This window comes from Miniopterus schreibersii (genome assembly GCF_964146895.1).
Source record: "Miniopterus schreibersii genome assembly, chromosome: 10".
Lineage (NCBI taxonomy): Eukaryota > Metazoa > Chordata > Mammalia > Chiroptera > Miniopteridae > Miniopterus > Miniopterus schreibersii.
In genome coordinates this window covers 59,500,599-59,524,520 of record NC_138110.1, presented here as the reverse complement: position 1 = coordinate 59,524,520, position 23,922 = coordinate 59,500,599, and the positions used below count along the sequence as shown (strand labels likewise).

Genomic DNA, 23,922 nt, shown 5'->3' with positions numbered 1-23,922 from the left:
AGTTATGTAATGGGTACAAAGATCTTGCTAGGGACGATAAAAAAGTTTTGGGGCTAGATAGTGCTAATGGTTACATAACATTGTGAATGTGTCTACTGTCACCAAATTGTACACTTATAAATGGTTAAAATAAGTATTATGTATATTTTACCACAATAAAAGAAAATTCCAATCACAAATGGTTCTTCTCCCACAAGTATTTCAGTCTGTGACTTAGCCGTGTGTGTGTGTGTGTGTGTGTGTATATATATATGTATATATATATATAAAAGCCTCTCTTTGATACCTATCCCATTCTGAGCAGTAGTATCATGAAGTGATTTATGTTCCTTGCTAGGCCATAAACTGTCTGGGTACAGAATTCTACATTGCCTTGCACATGTTCGATAAGCATACATTGAGTACTTACTGTATTCTAGAAATTGTGGTACATGCTGGAGGTAAAAGATGAATAAAATACAGTGCCTATCCTCAAGAAGTTTGGAATCTCATGTGAAAGACACATCACACTCAAATGATTAAAACACTTAGCACGCTATGGAGCACTAAGGGTAGACAACCAGTCTTAGTAGAGTTTTAGCAATCACTGTTGTCCTCAATGTCTCCCATATTATGGTAATGGAAAATCTTACTTGGATAAGATGTAATATGAGCAAGATGTTTATTCAGATTGAACCCAGTAGGCATCTCCAATGGAGCAGGAGTATAGCACACCAGGGCCTAGGATTCTGATCCCCTTCCCCAGTATTTTGTTCACTACATGTCAGTGGACATCGTTTTTCTGTGACCTCTGCATTCTATGTGCAGCCATGAGATCTGACTACTGTCAGCAAGAAGACACTGACATACCTTAGCTTTCCAGATTACCAACTGCACCCTGGACCTCATGACTACATTTATGAGTACAGAAAAGCTGCAGGCACAACTTTGATTTTTAAATAATTTTCTATTAAATTTAAGCAGACTGGGACAGTGAAAAATTACAGGATGTGTGTGCCCCAACAATACCAGCAGTCTCAAATGCACAGATATACAAGCCAAACAGCTGAAAACAGACAATTAAGAAGTTAGTGAGTGTTTTGCTAATGGAGTCTGGGCACTGTCACCTGTCCTGGGTGCTGAGGATCTGAACAATCTAGAGGCAATACTGAGCTCACTGACCCCAGCCAGAGTCCTTTCCCACTCAGCGATTCCAATATAGATATCATGTTGCCTGCACAGCAACGTTTTCTCAGAGGATCCAAAACCTAGCCCATTCCTGATCTTGAGATTCCTAGCCCTTTCATCAGATAGCCCTGCCTTCTCTCTCTAGGCAGTAAAGGGGAACAAAAGAGATGGGTCACCCTAATGAACTGAATCACACATGTTAACTTCAGCTGAGTAGAGAAGTCAGACCAAAGTCTCCAGCCCCAAACAGTAAAGTGGACATTTCTACTGTTCCCCATGTGTCATAGAATGCTTGTCTTTCACTATAGTACCTCACTGCTTACTGTTCAGAACTGTACAGTTTTCAAAATACTGACCCTGTGGTAATCTGAGAAACAGTCTGTTTTCTGCTGTACAGATGAGGAAACAAAGGCTCAGGAAGGTCAGGGGACTCTCCCAATTATCACTCAGCCACTCATAGACGGCTGAGATGTTCACAGAAACAAGGTCTTCTGATTCCTAGTTCAACATTCCTTTATTTTAATGCTCAAACAGAATTACCATGCAGCTGATAGCTTACAGAATCCTGCAGAAGTATCCTGAGAATGGCTGAGCCTGGATTCTGGGAGGAGCAATATGATCACTCCTTGAGTAATAAGGAGGCCAAGAGTGAGGCAAGGAGTGGCGTTCAGATACGCCCTGAACATGGAATGGACACTTGGCCTTCTGAACTCTGAGAGTGGCCCCATCTCAAGAGGATAATTCTTCTCATCCTCTTTTTCAGGAAAATGTTCTTAAAGGGTAAGCATTTTATCCAAAGGGAAAAGGAAACCTCAATTACAATGGTGTACTGTTAAAGAGATTTTCTCTAGTGATTTATACTCAAGTCCCACTTGGACCTAAGAAATGCCCTGAAATCGAAGTAAATTCTGGACCCCAAAACTCCATTTCCCCACCTTGTGACTCTGAAAAGACAAACCTCTGAGTCTCAAGTTTTTCCATGAAAACTATGCAAAATTACCTTTCCTTTTTCTTTTTACATTATTATGTGAGATTAAAATGCTTAACAGTAATGATAAAATTAATAGCAGCAAACATCTACCTAGCCTTCAAGCACTGTTCAAAGAGTCTCACATGTGATTAACTCATTTAACCTCCACAATGCTGTAAGGTGGGTACTGTAGCTATCCCTCTTTTATAGAGAGGAAACTAAGAAACAGAGATTAAGGACCTTGCTCAAGGTAGCATGACTGGGGTAAATCTAAGCCCAAAAGTCTGGCTTCAGTGCCTAAGCTCTCTCAATCACTGTGATGCTGCCTTGGAAAGGAGTTTATAAACCCAATCCACTCCTCCACCTAAGAAGCAGGCCTGGCAGTCTCCGTCCCTCCCTTCAGTGCCTGGGGCTGCCTAGTCTCCTATACCATCCCACTATCACTCTCAGCCCTGCTCTGGGCCAGTTTCTCTAGGAAGTCTGCAGAAAACAAAACAAAAAAAGACCAGGTGAATTCTTTTCTTATTTCTTCATCTATTTAATTTGGACTTAACCTAAGAGAGAGTCAATTTCATTTCTCTTCTTTGCACCAACTAGATTGTAATCCCTATAATATCACTTCTCTCTGGTGTACTCTCTACCAACAGCATTTAGGGATTAGCATGCAGTGAAGGACAAATATGATCCTTGAATAAATAAATGAATGAGTGAAATAATCCTTAATAGAGCTATACAAATTAATAACGCTGCTAGGCCTGGAGGAAAAAAATTCAATAATGCCTCTATCATTCAACAAATGTGCATTCAGTGCTAATCACACACCAAGCACTGTTCTAGGGGCTGATGCTCCAGCAGTAAACAAAAGATATCCTGACCACCTGGAATTTACATTCTAGGAAGGGGAGGAAGGGACACAATCAGCAAAATAAAATATATAGAATGTTAAATGATAACTTAGTGCAATCGCCCTAATCCTGTTATTCAAGGTCCTTAAGATGAGAACAGCCCAGGGGTGTGGGGTACAGATGTGGGGATAGGTTGGGAACCTGCTACTGCTCAAAGCAGGCAAGCACTGATGAAAAGTAGGAGAAACTGCTCAGGGACAGAACCAAGGTCACATGATGGAAGACTGGCTATAAACTCCTAGAGGACAAGGTCATGTTTGGGTCCCATCTGTATCCCCAGCACAGTGAGTGAACACTTCATGATAATGCAGAGCATCTGGGGACTGTGAGGGAGAGTGGGAAGCCTCATGCCTCCACACACGCCACTCTGCTCTGTACCACCATGCTGGATGAGAGAGGGTCAAGGGGAGAGCTGAGGAAAATTAATCAAGAAAATATTATTCAGAATATGTTTTACCCATATACTTAGCACAGGTGTCTCAATACTTATGTCAAATTTTTTTTTAATGTTTGTAATGATTTCAGAGAAAGGAAGGGAGAGGGAGAGATAAAAACATCAATGATAAGACAGGGCCATTGATAGGCTGCCTCCCACACGCCCCCCACTGGGGATCGAGCCTACAATCCCGGCATGTGCCCTGACCAGGAATCGAACCTCAATCTTCTGGATTGTAGGTTGATGCTCTACTGCTGAGCCACGCCATCCGGGCCTTATATCAATTTTTAAAGCGAATTTATTGGGGTTACATTGGTAAATAAAATTATATAGGTTTCTATATAATATACAATTCTATAACACATCATCTGTATATTGTACTGTGTGTTTGCCATTCAAAGTCAAGTCTCCTTCCATCACCATTTATCCCCCCTTTACCCTCTCCTACCTGTCCCACCCCCTTTCCTTCCGGTAATCACCACCCTGTTGTTTGTGTCTGAGTCCTATGTCAATTTTTGAAGGATTATCTTTACTTCATTCTACTCTTCCCTTGAAGCCCCTTGCAATACAACAAAACTACTTGTTAAATCAAATCCAGAAGCATTTCCTGTGTACTTACAATGTATCTTGCTCTATGCTGGGCCCTGAGGAGCTTACTTGAGGATGCCCCATGACTCTTACACTTAAGAAATTATCATACTGGTGGAATAAGACACAAATATAAAACCTGGAGTGGTTCAGGAAGATTCCAGGAGGGAGTCAGTAGAATGTGGACAGGCAGACATTGGAAGAAAAGTTCTGCAGGCAGAAAGATAATAAAATGATGGTGCCCGGCCGGGTGTGGCTCAGCGGTTGAGCGTCGACCCAGGATCCAGACAATCGGGGTTCGATTCCCGGTCAGGGCACATGCCCAGGTTGCGGGCTCGATCAATGACTCTCTCATCATTGATGTTTCTATCTCTCTCTCTCCCTCTCCTGTCCTCTCTCTGAAATCAATAAAGATATATTTTTAAAAAATAAAATAAAAATAAAATGATGGTGAATCACAGAGAGCCTTGAAGATAGGTAAGGGGTATGGTGCACGTCTAGCAGGCACCAGGGAGCCATTGTGGGTTTCTGTGTGATGAGTACATAATATAGTGGTGTTAGGAAGATGAGCCAGGCTGCTGAATGATTTGCAGGATGGATCTGAGATAATGAGCGATGAGAGGGAGGACCAGTGAAGCAGCTGACAGTGAGACTGGATCTATGCATCAGTAAGACAACTGAAGTCCTGCTAGTCATTGTTTTAAAGGATTCCTTGTAGTTTCTCCTGCTCCTTTGAGTAGCAAACATGTTAAACTTATGGTAAGTATCACTGCCACCCAAAAAGATCAGCTAAACAGATGGCAATCGACATGGAGAAAGAAGTCCCTTCTTCCTAGCTAAAGCCCTTCAGTTCTAACCAACCCCACAGGGTCATTCACCCAGCATTTTAGGGAAACAACAGGGAAGAGGGGTATTACAGCTGCCTCACCAATGGATCCAGAAATACAGCACATCCAGGGCAGCTGCAGTCAATGTTTGGCTCTACTGTATCCTAGGTCTGACCCCTTAGCTTCCAGAACTTTTTCATGTAGCCATCCAGATCTTAGCAGAGCCACTGCCCTCTGGTAGTGCCCGGTGAGGGGTTAAACCCACAGGAGAAAGAAGTAAACAGCTGCCTACTTTGTGGTAGGACAGAGTGAGGGGCATTACCTCAAGAGCTCCTCACATTGCTATTGCAATCACTCCTTTTTCTGAATACACAATTTTACAGAAAGCCATCATTAAAATGCAAATATTATCTAAGACCATTAAAACATTATCCTATTAACATCCATTAACAATTTAGTATTAATTAGTTTATCAAATAAGGTAGCAATAGAGAACTAACTAAAATGTGGTTAGGAATAGAGTGAGTTCCTTCACTCATTCACTAACATTTTATGAAGGCCTATTATGTACTAAGTACTGTGCCAGACACCGGAACTGACCTTAAAAAGAAAAAGATCAGAAAAGGTCCGTAAGACAGAAAGACAAATGGAGGGTGTGTGTGGGAATGGCAAAGGTGATGGTATGAAGTAATGAAAAAGCAACAGAATGAATCAGCAATGAGTTTAGCCTCTGCTCTGCTACTAATATGTCACACTGAACAAGCCATTTTTCTTGTCAGGATTAAGTGTCCTCAACTGGAAAGAGTTGGAAAAAGGATCATCATTGTGGCTGTCAAGCTTCTAGGAGATCGCAGGCCACTGAAGTGGCACAAAATATAAACATCGACTGCTTTCCAATTCTGATCAGCTAGGTCTAGCCCTGACTGGAATTCCTGCCATCAGCTAGGGCTGCCTAGACTCCCATTACACAGTGCGAGGAGTCATCGCCAAGAGGGATTCTGATATCCATACCCACCCACAGCTTAAGACCAGACACCTCTAGCATGTTCTGAACTCCACACTTGACCCCAAACCATTCTAGTCTCTCCTGGGCCTTTGAGCTGAGGATATTAGGTAGGGGTGCAGTTATTCCAGGGTAACAGGGCAACAGAGGCTTAGAAAACAAGTAGGAAGTCTGTCAAATTGCTATTCACGCTTGTCGATTCTACCATGGGTTGGAAAATTCTTGTCTCATCGATTCTTTTTCCAAGCTGGAAGGGCCCTTAGAAATAACCTGGTCTAGCTCTTCACCTGAGTCTGCTGGTTAACGGTGGAACCAAGTCACTAGAAGAGTACCAACTCTTCTGGCTCCAAGACTAGTAAGTGGTTTTTCAACTCTCCCACCCCCTCCTTCTCCTCTAAATGGAGGCTCTTCCTTAGGCAGGTGACATAGCTTGGGACATAAAGCACCACAGACAATAAACATTTTCTGTCTTTGAAAGAGAAGAGGTATGGCCATAAATACATACATATACCCCAAATACCAAAGACAATAGAGTTCACTTGGTATCTGGAGAAGCTTACCCAACAGGCATGGGACATGGATGAAAAAAGTAGTGTGGAAGACACTTGGAAGGCCACTGAGCACTTCGTCTCCTACTTTCGCATAACCAGGCACAAATCACAAGCTTGCTGATTCTTAACCCCAGCAGCTGAACTGCTCAAGGCCCAGAGAAGGGGCAACACACACAGTTTACACCTTTTATTATTCTGATAGAAATTTCTCTCCTGGGAGCAGAAAGGGGTCAAAAGTCCAAAACCAAAAATATATATCTTTATAAGTCAGAGCAAAGAAGCATTAAAGCAGTTATTAAAAGAAAAAAAGTCTCAGTGAACAGAGCAGAGTAGGAGGTGTTAGAAAACTCACTCCAAGTAATTTATTCGCTGGGAACCACAAAGGGCTTTCCCAAGAACAGCAAAAACACCATTAATTTCCCCAGTACCCTCCTTTCAAAGGGCTCCAAACACTTCACACATATCGTTTTAAATTGTCCTCAAAGGCTCCAAAATAAGGGGTTACTATTTCCCCAGGTTCAGATGGAGAAACTTAAACATTCATGCCCGTCCTGCTTTGTCCAAGTCATCCTAACAGATTTGGCCAACTTCGACTGAGTGCCTGCTATGCCTGTGACTCATGCTGGGCAGAACAGGAGATACAAAGATGAAAGATATCATCTCCATCTTCCAGAAAGTCGGGATCCAGTGGGGCATTAAAGTTGTATACATGAATCGTCTTGAAATAAGGCAGCCTATGTTAGGTGCCACAGAAAAGGTCCAAATACAACGCCCATTTTATCAAGTGCCAAAAATGTGCCAAGAAATGTGCTAAGTCTTTACTAGCATCACACTGTTTAAGTCACACACTGTGTGGCCTGTCTTACAGAGGAAGGAATGGAGACAATGAGAGGTAAAGAGACTTGCCTAGGACCTCAAGGACAACTATGGCAGAGCAGGGAGTAGAACCCAGGTATACCTGGCTCCAAAGCGCATGTGCTTGGGAAACTAAGTGCTGGCCTTCGGACATTTTAGTCTACCCACATCTTAGAGGTGGACAGAACACAGGAATCCCTCACTAAATTTAGAGAGAATGGCCAGTTTCCCTGCCCCAAAATCGCATATATATGAGCTAATTTGGATTCTCCATATAGGGACTGTTCTTGCAGGTCAAAAAGCCAAAGGTAAGTGTCTTCCAAAAGGGAACAGAGCTCTCTGTGGTCAAAGAGGGCTGAAAGGTCCTGAGTACTTCCTGTTCCACACTTCTGTGTATCACTAGCTCATTAACACAGGCGACTTTGCTCCTATCAATGGATGGGTTAGTCATTAGTTCATTCACTCATTCATTATTTATACTCTACCTGCTTCCAAAAAAGGCTCAAGTTGGCTTACAATAAAAGACATGTGCTAAGGCCAAAACAGCAAAATTTTTTAAATCAGTCAGATCTGGGCTTGTAACTTACTATGCTGGCCACAGCGAAGTCCTTTAACTTTTCTGCCCCTCAGTTCTCCTCAGCTGCAAAATGGGGACACTCTCACCTCTATACTAGGGCAATTTGTAAGGATTCAATGAGACAGTGTCTGAAAGATGCCTGGCACAGAGTCTGGCCCATAGTGTGCATCTCAACCAAAACAAAAGTAAAAGAAAAGAGTTAAGTAATAAAGTGTGTGTGATAGAGAAAGGGGATAATGAATAATATATCAAAAGATCTAACTAAGAGAAGTGCTGTACTTTCTAGCAGCCATGGCAGCAGAGAAGCAGGACTCTTATACCAGTCTCCTTGTTAAATAAAGGGAAGCATATAAGTTCATCAGGACAGAGAAAGTTCTTAATTCTAAACGCAGAGACTTATGCATACATGAGCGAATGTGAATGCGCGCACGCGCGCGCGCGCGCGCACACACACACACACACACACACCATTTTTCTCTCCAACAGGAACAGGGAAAACGGCTCTCCAGAGCCCTGCTGCCCCTCTGACAACACCACACTACTGCTGTGCAATGAAGTACTTCAACAGTTAAAACATTTTTGTGCCAATATTTTAAGAGTGCAGAAGGTTCCAAATTACATGTAAAATAAACAATGCCAGACTGTGAAAACTCTTGGCTGCAACGTTCTCTGATGTTAACAAGAGTTTCTTTATTACTGTAACCTTTCAGAAGTGAATAAAAATTATTTCTCTGCCCTAGTTTTGCCCTCCAGTAAAAGGAAAGAGAACAGTGACCATGGAAAGAGCTGTACAATGACCTCTCATGAAGGCTAGGAGGCTGGGAAGAGGGCAGTTTCAAACACAAAGCCTTCCATATATGTTTCTAGTCAAAGGTTAGAAATTTAGTTTGTGCTACACTGATCATATTGTAAAATTTTACGTTCCTAATATTTTTATTAACTAAAACGCTTAGGGGGAAGAGAGGGCATATGCAAGAGCCCAAACTAAGCTGATGCTATGGAGAAAACCCAAATCTTGACCAAGGCTCTTTAGTTATTCAGTGAATCTCCTTACGCAGAAATTGAGTCTGAAGTCCCTTTAAGAAACAGGGAAGAAGATCTATGGGTGTCTGGGACTTAGACAAAACATGCCAATTTGCAGAACTTTGAGTCAATGAGTGTGAATACTGGACACAGAACAATCTCCAAATGGGGCTAGTAGGATAAGGATAGCCTGCTTTCACCTCTGCAGGAAGAGAGGGGGAAAGCCACCAAAGACAAGCATGCTTTGTCCTCACACCACTCTGCCTTCACTCACACTGTTTCTCTGCCAAGGATGCTCTTTTTGTCTAGCAAACACTTATCTGAAAAGATATACCCCACATGCCATCTATCCCGAGCTTTCCTCCTCTGGGTCTTCTCAGCAATCTTTAAATGTCATCATCTGTAAATACTGTGGTCACCTCTTTTCTCCCCTACTAGATTTGGAAGTCAGGGACAGTGTTTTCATCCCCTCTGTATTTCCAGTGCCTGGAAGCTAGACGTAGTAGTACCTGGAAGCTAGCAGGCCACAGTAGAACGGATGGGTAGATGGGTAAAACCTTGCTTGTGTCTACGAACAGAAATAAGACAGAGAATGATGAACTGCTATATAAATAGAACACAAGCTCTGGGATTTAACACAAGGCTAGCTTTTCAGACTGTTACAGAGCTGCAGAATGCTAAGTCTGGAAGAGAATTCAAAACTCATCTGGCTCTCCTCCCCAGAGAGGTGCGGTGATCTGACTTATTCAAGCTCACCCAGAAAGTGGCCTGCCCAGAACACCTTCCACTGCACTGTGCCATCCCTTCTCCTTACTGTTGAAAATTGTTGGTGTAAATATTTATTTGGCAACAAGATGAGAAATATGATTAAGACTACATATTGTGAGAATGTTATTTTCTTATAAACAAATAAACAATGGATATCATGCTAGGAATTCAAATAGCTTGATATAAGATACAATATCTGAGTTGCTCAAAAAGCTAAACACAGAGTTACTATATGACGCAGCAATTCCTCTTCTAGGTATATACCCAAAGTAATGAAAGCATGTGTTGAGACGAAAACTTGTACGTGAATGTTCATAGCAGCATTATTCATAAAAGCCAAAAAATGAAAACAACCTAAATGTCTATCAACTGATGAAAGGATAATAAAATGTGGTATAATCCATACAAGACTATCTATAAAAAGTAATGAAGTACTGAAACATGCTACAATATGGATGAACCTCGGAAACAGTATGCTAAGTGAAAGGAATCAGACATTGAAGGCCACATATTATATGATTCCATTTATATGAAATGCGCAGAACAGGTAAATCCATGGAGACAGAAAGTAGAATAGTGGCTGCCAGGGGCTTGGGGGAAGGGGGAATAAGGAGTGACTGCTAATGGGCATGAAGTTGCTTTCTGAGGTGATGAAAATGTTTTGGAATTAGATAATGGTTGTTGGTTGCATAACATCACAAATTTACAAAAAAAGCACATTTAAAATAGTGAATTTTATGGTTTATGAATTATATCTCCGTTTTTTTAAATGGGGGGGAGATACAATCTCTGCCTTCTAGGAGCTAACAATTTAACTGAGTCAGGACCAACATACAGAGATACTAAAGAACTCATAGGTTCAGTATTATGCGACGAGTAATGTAATGCAAGTCAGAGAAAGAAGGAAACTATACCTTAGTTTGAAATCTTAACACTAATGCTAGAGCCACAGTTTTTAGTGATGATCTTTTCAAGCAATGCAAAGCAGTAATTAAGAGCATGGGCTCTACAATCTGGCAGGTTTGGGTTCTAATCCAGGATGCCATATGTACTGTGTAAGCCTGATTAAGTTACTTGACTGGTAGGCTAAAAGTGGTCTCCCAAAAGATATGTACATCCAAAATCATGGAATCTATGAATAATACCTTATATGGCAGAAAAGGATTTTGCACCTGTGATTAGATTAAGGCTCCTCAGATGGAGAGACTCCTGGATAACGCACGAGGGCCCTAACTGTAATCATATGTATGCATTCTTATAAAAGGGAGGCAGAGGGCACTTAGACCCAGGCAGAAGAGGAGAAGGTAATGTGACCATAGAGGCAGAGACTGGAGTGATGTGGCCACAAACCAAGGAATGCCAGCAGCCACCAGAAACTGGAAGGGGCAAGGAACAGATTCTCCCCTAGAGCCTCCAGAAGAAGCACGACCCTGCTAACATCTTGATTTCGGGTCAGTGAAACTGATTTCTGGCCTCCAAAACTATGAGAGAATAAATTTCTGTGTTTTAAGCCACCGAGTTTGTGGTAAGTTGTTACAGCAGCTGCAGGAAATTAATACACCAACTTCTCAGAGCCTTAGTTTCTTCATTTGTAAAATGGGGGTGGAAATACTACCTATCTCACAGGTAAGATTGCTGTAAAATGTAAAATTTAAATGGTGCTCGTAAAGTTCACCACAAAGAGGATGTGCTCAATAAATGTTAGCTGTTACTACTGATAAGCTCTGTTTCTGTATTATGCTGAAACCCTCGACTTCCGCATGTCACCAGCCCATGATCAGGCCCTGCCCTTCTCACCAGGGAGGGCTGCAATAAGGAGACCTGAGTTCTTGCTCTTCAGCTGGTTTCTAACTTACACTTACTCAGCTCTCCCAGAGACTGTTTTTCTATCAGTTAAAAATGAAGCTCAGACAAGAGCAGTGACTCTCAAACTGAAGGATTTATTAGAACACAGATTGTTGGGTCCCATTTCCAGAGTTTCTGACGAGCAGATCCAAGGTGTGGCCCTAAAGCTGCATTTTGAACAAATTCCTAAGCAATGTTGAGGCCACTGGTCTGCGGACCACACTTTTGAGAATCTCTGGACTAGAATATTTTAAGGTTCCTTTCCAGTTTTGACAGTCTAAGACCCTCCAGGAACATCTAATAGATGTAGCACTCAAATAATAAACAATGCTGTATCAGGCTGAAATAGCCTTAAAACTAGGTTCTTTTCCTAAGTAGAGAGTGGAGGATGGGAGCGTAACTAGGAGGTACATGGTCAAGACTAGTTTTAACTTTTGAAGTAAGCAGAATGAAAAATCTTAAGCAATGGTGGGAATAGGAAGAGGCTGTCCCCCTTATCCAACATGCTGGCCCCATTTTAATTTATCTTAATCCCACCTTTCTGCCTTTTCACCAGACCCTTCCCCCTCATGCCCTCCTCTAGAAACACATCTAGGTGTCTCCTGAATTCATTTATTGGCTTTGCCGTGCACAGCATAATACTGCCTTTGTTAGTCTCCCGGCCCAGCCTCTCCAAGCACAGTGTTCAGTCTCGGTGTTCCTCTACTCTTAAAAAAACATAAGCAAGGAGTCTCTGAAAAATAATTGTAAAATCAACTAAGGCAAATTCAGACGATGTGGAGACATTCAGACTCTAAATGTTGGAAAAAGAAACAAATTCAGAACATTGTTAGCATTCTCATCTGTCTTTTTTTCCCCCTTAATCTCTATTAGTTCTGTTGAGTAGGAAACCTCTGCCGTATTGGATTAGAAATTCTGAATAAAAGGGGGCTCAGGCTTGGGAGTGCACTGAAGAAATGCAATGCCTCTAGATTCAAGAAAAGCTGTCCTCTTGGTCTTTGGAAGTCCTTGGTAACACAACAGGGGAGAAGGAAGCTGCCATGAGGTTGATTTGGGGGAGTTATGGTATAGCAAAGTGGACCCTGGACTGGGAATGGGCATGCCCTCCTTTGGGTCCTCATTCTGCTGTTTTCTAGCTGCATGACCTCAGGAAAACAATTAACTTCTCTGGGATGCCACATCCTCACTGCAGAAATGAGAGGGTGGGAACAGATCTACGGTCCTTAACCTGAGATGAGCATCAAAAATCTTCTGGGGAGATTTTCCAAATTATACACAACTGAGACCCTTCAGATTGAGAACCATTTGATAAAGAGAATCTCAGAGACACTCAGTCTAACATTTTAAAGTTTATCTATAAAGTAGGTTAAAAGTACAAATGACTAGAGAGCCAGGGAACCCATGAGGCAAGGCAGGGAGAGAAAAATTAACCTTTTTAATTGCAGGTGGGAGGACAGGGTAGGGTGGGGTAGGCTATCAGCAAAACGGAATCTGGATGTGATATAAGATCATTCATCAAGTCAGCATTTGGGAGCTAGGACTGGCCAGACACGAAGAACAGAAACTAGTACCTGTGTTCACCCAACAAGTGGGTGACTACGTTTGACACTCCGTTTAGGACATCAGGGATCCTAAGATCCTTATCCCATTGAATGGTCATGACCTACACAAACCCATAATTACAGTATGTCTTATCTTGAAGTTTGTGCAAAGTACTGCAAAAATACAGTTCAGAGAAGGGAGTAGCCAAATATACTATATTAACATTAGAGGGGGGTGTTGGGAAAAGCTTCTTGAAGGAGGTACTACCCAGCTGTGTCTTATAGTGTCATGAACAGAGGAGACAGGGGTTAAGGCCACTTCAGACAGAGAACAGCATAAAAAAAAGCCCAGAAGCATAAAAGAGCATGGCATACTGTGATACCAGTGACAAGTTGGCAGGCGTGGAGCATGTGTTTGAGGGTATGTGTGCAGGTACTTGAGCACACAAATTTGTGTGTGGATAGAGTTTGTTGGAAATTAGAATAGAAAGGCAGGCTCAGCCAGCCGGGCGTGGCTCAGCGGTTGAGCATCAACCTAGGATCCAAATCAAGGTTTGATTCCCGGTCAGGGCACATGCTCGGGTTGCAGGCTTGATCCCCAGTGGGGGGCGTGCAGGAGGCAGCTGATCAATGACTCTCATCATTGATGTTTCTCTCTCTCCCTTCTCCCTTCCTCTCTCTGAAATCAATAAAAATATATTTTTTAAAAAAAAGGCAGGCTCAGGGAAGAATGTGAAGATTCTTTTCCCCCAAGTTCTCACTTTTAAGTAATTTCAAACTTTTTTTTTTTTTAAAGATGTAAAAGTAATATAAAAACTTGTATAATCTTTAGATTCACAATTAACATTTTGTGATATCTGCTTTATATCTATCTACAGTTGACCCTTAAACAATATGGATTTGGACTCTGCGGGTCCACTCATATGCTTATTTTTTCAATAAACACTGTAGCTGTATTTTCCCTCCCTCATGATGTTTTTTTTTTTCCAGGAAAGGAAGGGGAGAGAGAGAGAGATAGAAACATCAATGATGAGAGTCATTGATCGGCTGCCTCCTACATGTCCCTGACTGGGAGTTGAGCCTGCAATCCGGGCATGTGCCCTGACCAGGAATTGAATCCCAATCACCTGGATCCTAGGTCAACGCTCAACCACTGAGCCATGCCCGGCCGGGCCCTCATGATTTTCTTAATACCATTTTCTTTTCTCTAGCTTACTTTATTGTAAGAATACAATATATAACACATATAACATATAAAATGTGTGATAACTGACTGCTTATGTTATCATTAAGGCTTTAGGTCAACAGTAGTTCAGTTTTAGGGGAGTCAAAATTATATGTGGATTTCTGACTACATGTGAGGTGGGGGAGTGGTCAGTGCCCCTAACCCACGCATTGTTCAAGGGTCAATTTTACACACACACACGGCTTTTTTCTTTTGCTAAATCATTTGAAGATACTTGCAGACAACAAAACATTTCACCCATAAATACTTCAGCATGTATCTTCTAAGAGCAAGCACATTCTCCTACATAACTATGAAGGGTTCTTCCATATACCACTGCTAAGAAGTCTGAATTTTGTCCTGGACATGCTGAGAGCACTTAGACACTTTTAGGCAGAGGAGAGACATACTCAGGTGTGGGATTCAGAAAGAAAACCTGTGGCAATTATATGGTGGGAGGGTTCAACAAAGCGGGGTAAGTCCAGGAAGTAGATAAGAGGCCATGCGCAGCAAAAGAGGGATGACGAGGACTGACATGAAGCAACGAGACAGAGGGGAGAATAAATCCAGACATCTGGGGGTCTGACTGGCCCACTAAACGCAGGAGGTGGGGCAGGAGATGAGGATGACTCTAAGAACTCCAGCTCGGGGGACTGGATTGACGATGACGTCAGAAGTGAAACAGGACACACAGGAAGAACGGGTTCATGGAGCTCTTTTTCCCTTGTCTGCTGAGTGAGACTTATTCAGGAGAAGCACTGGTGACCCCTGAAAGGGAGGTGTGAAAAATGGCTTTAGCAGTATAACCACAGTACAAAAGACACAAGTAGAACAGGGCCCTCAGAGAGACTAGAGGAGACGTGTGATGGATTGCAGAGGTAAACAGTTCTGGAATGATGAGCTGAACTGCGAATACTTAGCATGGGAAATACTTAAACAGCAGTATTATAGAAAGGCAGAGTAGTGCCAGTGCACTGAAGCAGCCAGGGCCTTGAAAAATGGAATTAGGTCACTGTCTTTCTTGTACAGAAATTCCATGAGGTAAGCTAAAGATAACAAAAGGGGATCAGATTCATTCTTTTTCTTTTTTTAATGCTCACCCAAGGATATTTTTTCCACTGCTTTTCAGAGAGAGTGTAAGGAAGAGAAAGAGAGAGAGAAACATCAATGAGACAAACACATCGACTGGTTGCCTCCCACTCGCACACCAACGGGGCCGGGGACTGAGCTTGCAATCGAGGTACGTGCCCTTGGCAGGAACTGAACCGGGGACCTTCAGTCTGTGGCCAACAATCTAATCACTGAGCAAAACCGGCTAGGGCAAATTCACTCACTTATTGATTCATTCAGTCAAGAAGCATTTACCGATTGCCTATTATGTACAAAGCACATTTCTGGTACAGTAGGAATATATTTTTGGTATGAATTAGACCTCAGGAAACTCACAATCTATAACTGAAGGTAAAAAGGGCCATGAGAGAAACAAATGGTCATGTGCATAAAGATAGGAGATTCATGTTTTATTTATTTTCAGATACAGAAAGGTTTATAAATTCTCTTTCAGGGACACTTCCTAAAATAATGAATCCAGTATGGCACTCAGAAGGAGAGGCACCTGAGCCATCAGACTGGCATTCTGATTGCAATCACCCAGGCATCCAATGAGTTGGAAAACCACCTAAAGCACATACTCCGCATACTCTTGCTACCTCTTTCAGCCTGAGGGTATGAAATTTGTGTAGGAAAAGGAATGCATCTACTAGAGGTACACTTCAGTTGAACACCGTTTAAATCCATTAGCTAACTCCAAAATGGAACTGCTCTGTCTTATAAGAATTTAGCCTTCTTTCTCCTAATAAATAAGTATCCATTCCAACAGCTTAGAACATTTTTAAAACTTTCTAAATAAGAATTGATATCTGAGAACAAACATACATTCTTAAGGCCTCAAGCCCAAGGGATCACTCTGTGTTTATGCTTTACCAGTCATACCATTGGCCACAAAAACCAAGCTGCATGGAAGTTAAACCTTAAAGTGGTTCTTATCTTTTAAAACAATATGTTTGGTAATGAATTTTAATTCTGACCTAGAAATGCAAAGTATAGCAAAATTTTTACCTCATGGTAAAACAGAAGCGTTTGAGTGAAAACTTTTGTGGGAGGAGGGAGATGTGAGTAGAATTACAGAAGCCTGGAAGAAAATTTCCAAAAAAACTAAAGTACTTGTAATTCTTATTTTTACCACCCTTTATAGGTTTAAAGCCTTTGTTAGTTTAGGAACATAGCATACTTTATGTATAAATTGGTTTTTTAAATCAAATGACTCCATCAGAAGATGGGGAAGCATGGAAAAAGAAACAGAGAAAATGAGGGTAGCGGAAACAATATCTCATTTCTTTTTCTTCCAATATTTAAGACCAGCAGAGCAAACAAATGTCCTCTGAATAAAAAAGGATACCTCCCACCCCACTTTTTCCAATACTTAGAGTAGGCTTCCAAAACTGTCTTCTTTCATGAGATATTTACTAGGCATGCATTCAGCCAAGGGGCAATGAATGGTAGGCACTTTGGAGAATACAAAGAGGGATGTGTGTGATCCTGTCTCCCCAGGCCCCAATTCACCTGGAAGGCAGTCAACATACATGAATGACAATGATACAAACAAAATAGTAAGAATCAGAAGAATTATGGTACTTCCAGCAACAGGAAACTGGAATTGGCTTCCCATTTGGGATGGAGGGATGAGGAGGAGTTAGGGTAATCTAGGTTTATGTACCACGTGAGGAAAGACACAAGACAAGGAGAGCAAGGCGTTCAGCTTGGCTGGAGTGAAGAGTATGTGAAGGTAGGACGGAATGTGATGCTCACTGAGTGCTTACTATGTGCCAGGCACATGGCTAGAAGGTTTTACGTACTTAAGGTTCAAGAAGAGCTAAGGGAAATGAGTTTGGAAAAGTAGTCTGGAGTATGATCACAGAGAACCTTGCAAAGCAAAATGCTGGTACTGAAAAGCAAAGTTAAATTTTACAAAGGAGTCCAGTTCAGCCCAGAGTTCCTCCACCTCTCCCTAGGCCCTCTGCACCATCCCACCAAGCAGCTCAGCCAGAAAGAGAGCAGGACACCATGAAGGGACAGGAAGTCCATCATTATTCTGGAATGGTGCTAGCAAGAAATCACCTGCAGTACTGCTGAGGCAAGTGGCATGCCAGGGACCACTGATAAGGATAAACTTGGCATTTTCTTAACTACAGCCCACCCCACCCCACCCCTTCCCACCTAGTCTCCAGGTTGGAAAGCTTTTAAACCTGCTCATTGTAAGCCACAAGGTGGAGATGTCTGGCAGGACAGAAATGAGAGGAAGTCGTTTAGCCAGCCTAAGGTTACCATTAACACTTTGAGCCACTGCCTTGAGCTAATTTTTATGTTTGTTTTTTAAGTTTGGTTGAAATGTCACAAATGGAAAAATTAAGTAAAGCGCCCTGTTAGCCACAAGACTGGACACACCTGGCTGCAAACCCAGCAAAAGAAACTTACTTCATTAGTAGGAGAGGCAGAAAGTGAAATTTACATCTGAAATCTGCCTGCACCAGGAGAAAAAGCTGAGGCCAAAGGCGCTGTCTGTTTTTACAGCTGTGTCAAGTCTTAGTTCTCTACTCTTACCAACACTCAGGAGTGAGGCAAGGACCCAAGGAAAAATGGTCTCCAACCTCTTCAGCTGTAACTCAGCTCACAAAGGTTTTTAAGAACCAGTTAATGAAATAAAACAAGACCAGATGAGGTGATATAATGAATTTTATTTCCACAGCTAATTTATATGTTTAAATCCCAAATAATGTTTTTTTTTTAAAGTCAGAATACTCTAAATTTCTGATGTGATTTTTGTAACCTCAAATTTAACACTCGCTTTTTATACCAGCTTCACTGAAGATATATGAGTCTGCCTCATTTTTCACAATAGTTGGGCTCCTAGAAAACTGGTAAAAAGCAAAAAAAATTTTTTTTTAAATAAAAATTTCCCCACCAAATGAAACTGGAATTCTAATTTCAAAGGAGTTCTTGATTCAAATTTCTGATTCGTCATTAATTTGCAAGTGGCTCTGTTAGTTCTCTATCTTCCCCACACCAATCCACTAAGGTAAAGTAATGGCCTCTAAGAATTCCATATCACAAGAAAATCATTTCTACATTGATCAGTCTTATAAATTCTACTTTTTATATGAGTTTTCTTAAAGATGCACACCTGGAATGCCAAATAACACAGATCTGCAAATTACCACCTTCAAATCATAGGTTTTCAAAGCTGAAAAGAAACTTCAAAGTCAGATAGCCCACCTCCATGCTTTTTTAAATGAAAAACTGAAGCACAGAGGTGCAAAGACTTGCCAGCCAGGGTCAGAGCCAGGCCAGACTGGCTCCCTATTGCCTACTACTTTTCTCCAGCTACATGTCCCTAACTTTCCCACTTCTTTAAGTTATACACACACAGAAGACTGAAATCCCCTCTACACACACAATCAATCACATTCACAACTTAGAACTGGTTAATATGTTATTTTCTTGCCTGTATAAAGGATGTCTGCTTATACCATGAGACTGGAAAGGGAGTATCAAGTCAATTATAGAAAAGTGATAATAGTAATTCCCCAGCTCTTCCAAATTACTCTTAGTATGGCATTTCCCTTCATGAAGGCAGATTTAACAGTCTTTACTGGGGAGCATTATGTATCATCGAAAACCCTGCTATACAAAGTGTGCTTGCCCCTCCCTACCCTGCCCTACCAGTGGCACTGGCATGACCAATTTGCATTCTAACAAGATCCCAGGTGAAGTGTAGGTACATTAAAGTTGGAGAAACACTGATCTAACACACTTCGCTATAGGCAGCATCATACCTAGAACAATTCAGATAGAAAAAAATGGCTGAATAAAACAAAAGGGGAAAAAAGAAGGAAAGACTACTTCACACAAGACTACATGGATGTATACCTGGACCAGAGACTAATAAACCAAGTGTGATTTCTCTGCTTTAAAACAGAACTTCAGAGGCTGAAATTCAATTCACTCATCCAATGTTAACTATGTAAGCAAAAAACTGCAGATAAGGGATAAGACAAGTCTCCTGCCTCTATAAAGCATACAGTCAAATAAGGGACACTATAAAGTAACACAGGAGACGGCTCAAAGTGTTGAATACTGTGATGTAGATATATATGGAGGTCTAAAAGGAAATTCATGGAAAAGAAGCAACTAAAAGATTTCTGTGGTTCAGAGTAAGTAATCTATGGCTCATTAAGCTATTAGGGGAAGGGACAAACTGTGGCCCACATGGCTCTAGTGGTCCAGCTTCCAGCAGAGTTTAGTCAACAGTGATAAAAAAACAGGCTAACTAATAGAAGAGCTACTGGTAACTGCATGGCAGTCATCCTAGGCTTCAGCTGGCCAGGGGATATCACTGGTCATCATCAAATGGGGATGCTTTGAGACTGCCAGCACTAGTCTGTGTCCACTGTGTGCTGCCACGGAGATGGACAGAAGTACATAAGGACGTGTGGAACACTCACTGGATGAATACCTTAGAGGCTGCTGACCCCACTCCGGGAAGCTCAGAGAGTAGAAAGGCATGACAGGGAGAAAAATGAAAAAGGAACCAAAAGAGCACTACCGAAAAGACAGCGGAATACTGACTCCAAACATCATGATGGTGATGGTGATAGCAGCAGCTAGAACTATGACATATGCTACCATCTTCTTAGAATGAATAGAAATGCCAATGGTCTGTTATCCCAGAGAAAGGCATATAAACGTCAAGGAAGTATTCTAAAGGCAAATCCATCCCACTGTGCTTCCAACACTTAGCCAAAAGGCTAAGCCAAAAGGCTCAGAAGCGATCCACTGTGCCTATTACTGTAAATGCAGGAGAATTTTAAAATATCCTCAACTCAGACTCTCAGTAGGCAACCATCATTTCCACAAGTTTAGTCTCAAAGACTACAATTTTACACACATAATAAGCAGAGGAAACCATTAGGCAATAACATAGGAGTATATGAAAATAATTACAATAAATAAAAGTAAAACATGGGTGAAGATGGCCCACTTAACTCCCATGCAGCATGGAAAGGTCTACAAGATGTAATATTGAGTGAAAAAACGTTGCATATAGTACATAGAGAATGATATCATACATAATAAAGTATATACACAGAAAACCAATACTACAAATTTTCTATAGATAACACAGGAAAAAGTCTTAAAAGATATGTATCAAATTAGAAACAGTGATTACTCCTTGAAAGGAGGTAACTGACCAGGATTGAGATTGATGATTAAAGGGATTTTAGTCTTAGTTAAAACATTCTGAATTTTGAAAACAATTATAAAGTTAAAACATATCTAATATATATTAAGTAAAAAAAAGCCAAGATGCAAAACAGTGTATGTAGTATAAGCCCACTTGAGTTATGTTAAAAGAATACACAGTTATACATTGTATTTGTATAGAAAACAACTAGAAAGATACACATCAATTCTTAACAATGATTACTTCTGGGAAGTTGGACTGGGGAAAAGACACTTGTTTTTTACATTAAATGCTTTTTACTGTTTGGTTTTTATTCTGTGTATCACTTTTAGAATACATACCATTTACCTCTCAATCTACACGGAGAGCTTTGCTCTGTAATAAACGAAACCAAATTAACCCATTTTGTGACCCCATCTGATAGTTCTGCTTAAGATGCTCCTAAACTGGAAGGCAACAACATGGGAAAAAACAAGGAACTACAATCTACTAAAATATGATCTAGGCACATAAAGTACACAAAATACACAAAGGAGGAGAGTATTATTTATATAAGCAACTGTATTCTAATGTTTTGGTTTCATTTTTCTATTGTCATCATTCTATGTTATATATATATTATATATTCTCCTTTCTCAGCTTAATTATTAAATATACTTAAGTACATTTTCAGTAGTACCTTGCCAAAGTATCCTAGGTTGTTGGCACTCAAGGAGCTTATTTTTCAGTTCCTGAGAACAGTGCAGGCCCATTGCCAGGGTCTTTTCATCTAAACTAAATTAGAGGAGAACTGGCTCAAACACTGAATGGGTGTCAAAAGCATAGCGTCCTTAAACTGGGTTATTATTTGATTTCTTCCATTCACCAAATCCATCCCTCCTATCACCATGATTTGGGTTTAATAATCCCATCTCCACACACAGGATGTCCTTACACTGACAAAACATGATAATGTGTGCAAACATATAAAGTATGTATGGAATATCAGTGTCCATAGAGGCAGAAATGACTAGCTGCATTACTACTTGACATTAGTCAGCATTTTACAGAACTCTAAAAGCAAGGCCATTCTATAAACTCAAAATGGATTAAAGACTTGAAACCACAAAACTCCTAGAAGAAAATTTAGGCAGTAAAATCTCTGACATTTATCTTAGCAATATTTTTGCTAGCATATCTCCTCAGGCGAGGGAAACAAAAGAAAAAATAAACAAATGGTACTATATCAAACTAAAAAGTTTTTGCTCAGCAAAGGAAACCATCAACAAAATGAAAAGACAACCCACTGAATAGGAGAAGATATTTGCCAATGATACATCCAATAAGGGGTTAATACACAAAATTTAGAAAGAACTCATACAATTCAACACCAAAAAAACAAACAATCTGATTAAAAAGTGGGCAGAGGACCTGAATAGATACTTCTCCAAAGAGGACATACAGATGGCCAAAAGATATATGAAAAGATGTACAATGTCATTAATCATGTTATTCAATGAACATGTATGACTTTTATAATACACTTATAAAATCTATTTACCTCTCAATCTACAGGGAGAGCTTTGCTCTGTAATGAAAGAAACCAAATTAATCCATGCAAATTAAAACCACAATGAGATAGTGCCTCACATCTGTCAGAATGGCTACCATCACTAAATTAGCAAACAGCCCTGACTGGTTTGCTCAGTGGTTAGAGCATCAGCCCTCGGACCGAAGGGTCTCGGGTTCCATTTCTGGCCCCGGTCAGGACACGTATGGGAGGGCAACCAATCGATGTGTCTCTTTCACATTGATGTTTCTCTCTCTCTCTCCCTCCCCTCCACTCTCTCTATAAATCAATGGAAAAAATATCCTTGGGTGAGTATTAACCAAATAAATCAACAAACAAAAAGTGCTGGCGAGGGTGTGGAGAAAAGGGAACCCTTGTGCACTACTAGTGGGAATGCAGACTGGTGCAGCTACTGTGGAAAACAGTGTGGAGGTTTCTCAAAAAATTAAAAATGGAACTGCTTTATGATCCAGAAATTCCACTTCTGGGTATATATCCGAAGAAACCCAAAACACTAATTTGCAAGAATATATGCATTGTAGCATTATTTACAATAGTCAAGATATGGAAGCAACCCAAGTGCCCAAAAATAGACGAGTGGAGAAAAAAGCTGTGGTAAATATGTAAAAAGGGATGTTACTCAGCCATAAAAAAGAATGAAATCTGCCCTAGCCAGTTTGGCTTAGTGGTTAGAGAGTCAACCTGTGGACTGAAGGGTCCTGTGTTAGATTCAGGTCAAGGGCACATACCTTGGTTGCAGGCTCGATCCCTGGCTCTGGCCGGGGTGCGTGCGGGAAGCAACCAATCAATGTGTCTCTCTCACATTGATGTTTCTCTCTCTCTGTTTCTCACCCTCCCTGCCACTCTCTCTCTAAAAAAAAAAAAAAAAGTCAATGAAAAAAATATCCTTGAGTGAGGATTAACCAAAAATTTTAAAAAAATGAAATCTTACCATTTTCGACAACATGGATGGACCTACAGAGTATCATGCTAAGTGAAGTAAGTCAGACAGAGAAAGACAAATACCATAGGATTTCACTTATATGTGGAATCTAAAGAACAAAATAAACAAACATACAAAATAGAAATATACTTATAGATACAGGGAACAGACTGATGGTTGCCAGAGGGGAAGGGGTTGAGGGGACAGATAAAAATGGTGAAGGAATTAAGAAGCACAAATTGGTAGTTACAAAATAATCATGGGGATGTAAAGCACAGCACAGGAAATATAGCCAAGAATACTGTAATAACTATGTATGGTGTCAGGTGGGTACTTGAAATATCGGGGAGACCACTTTGTAGAGTGTATGATTATCTACCACTGCATTGTACATCTGAAACTAACACAAAATAATATTGAATGTAAACTGTAATTGAAAATAAAATAAAAGCAAGGCCATTCTAGAATAGATAAAACTTCAACTCAGTCCCTCACTGGAGTTTTCCAGGACCAGAATCTGATAGCACTCACTTACCCCCATGACTCTGCCACGCTGCTCAACATCCTCCCACATAAAATGAACTATGACACGACACATGTACTTCCCAGTCCGGCCTTCCTGCTTCATTCGGACGAGACACATCCTGGTGGGAAGAAGACATAAAGAGTCACTGACTGTTTCCATTTTTCACATCACACATTTCCACTGAAGGTCAGCTCATCTGAGTGATTTCAGCAGAGTGCAGAATAAAAAAACTGAAGTTTTTAAAAACTTACTGAGGTATAACAGATACCATAAAGTACATAAACCTTCAAGTGTACAACTTAATTTTTACATATTATATACA

At 40.9% G+C, this 23,922-nt stretch overlaps 1 protein-coding gene across 2 annotated transcripts in view; it reads right to left on the bottom strand.

Annotated features, from left to right (window-relative positions):
• The window catches only part of UQCC1 (ubiquinol-cytochrome c reductase complex assembly factor 1), a 93,140-nt gene that overhangs the window by 19,694 nt on the left and 49,524 nt on the right, over nt 1-23,922 (bottom strand). For both annotated transcript variants that reach the window (XM_081149298.1, XM_081149299.1), the window contains one exon: nt 23,610-23,718. In XM_081149298.1, the coding sequence (XP_081005424.1) occupies nt 23,610-23,718 (109 nt within the window). The remainder of the gene's footprint in view (nt 1-23,609; nt 23,719-23,922) is intronic.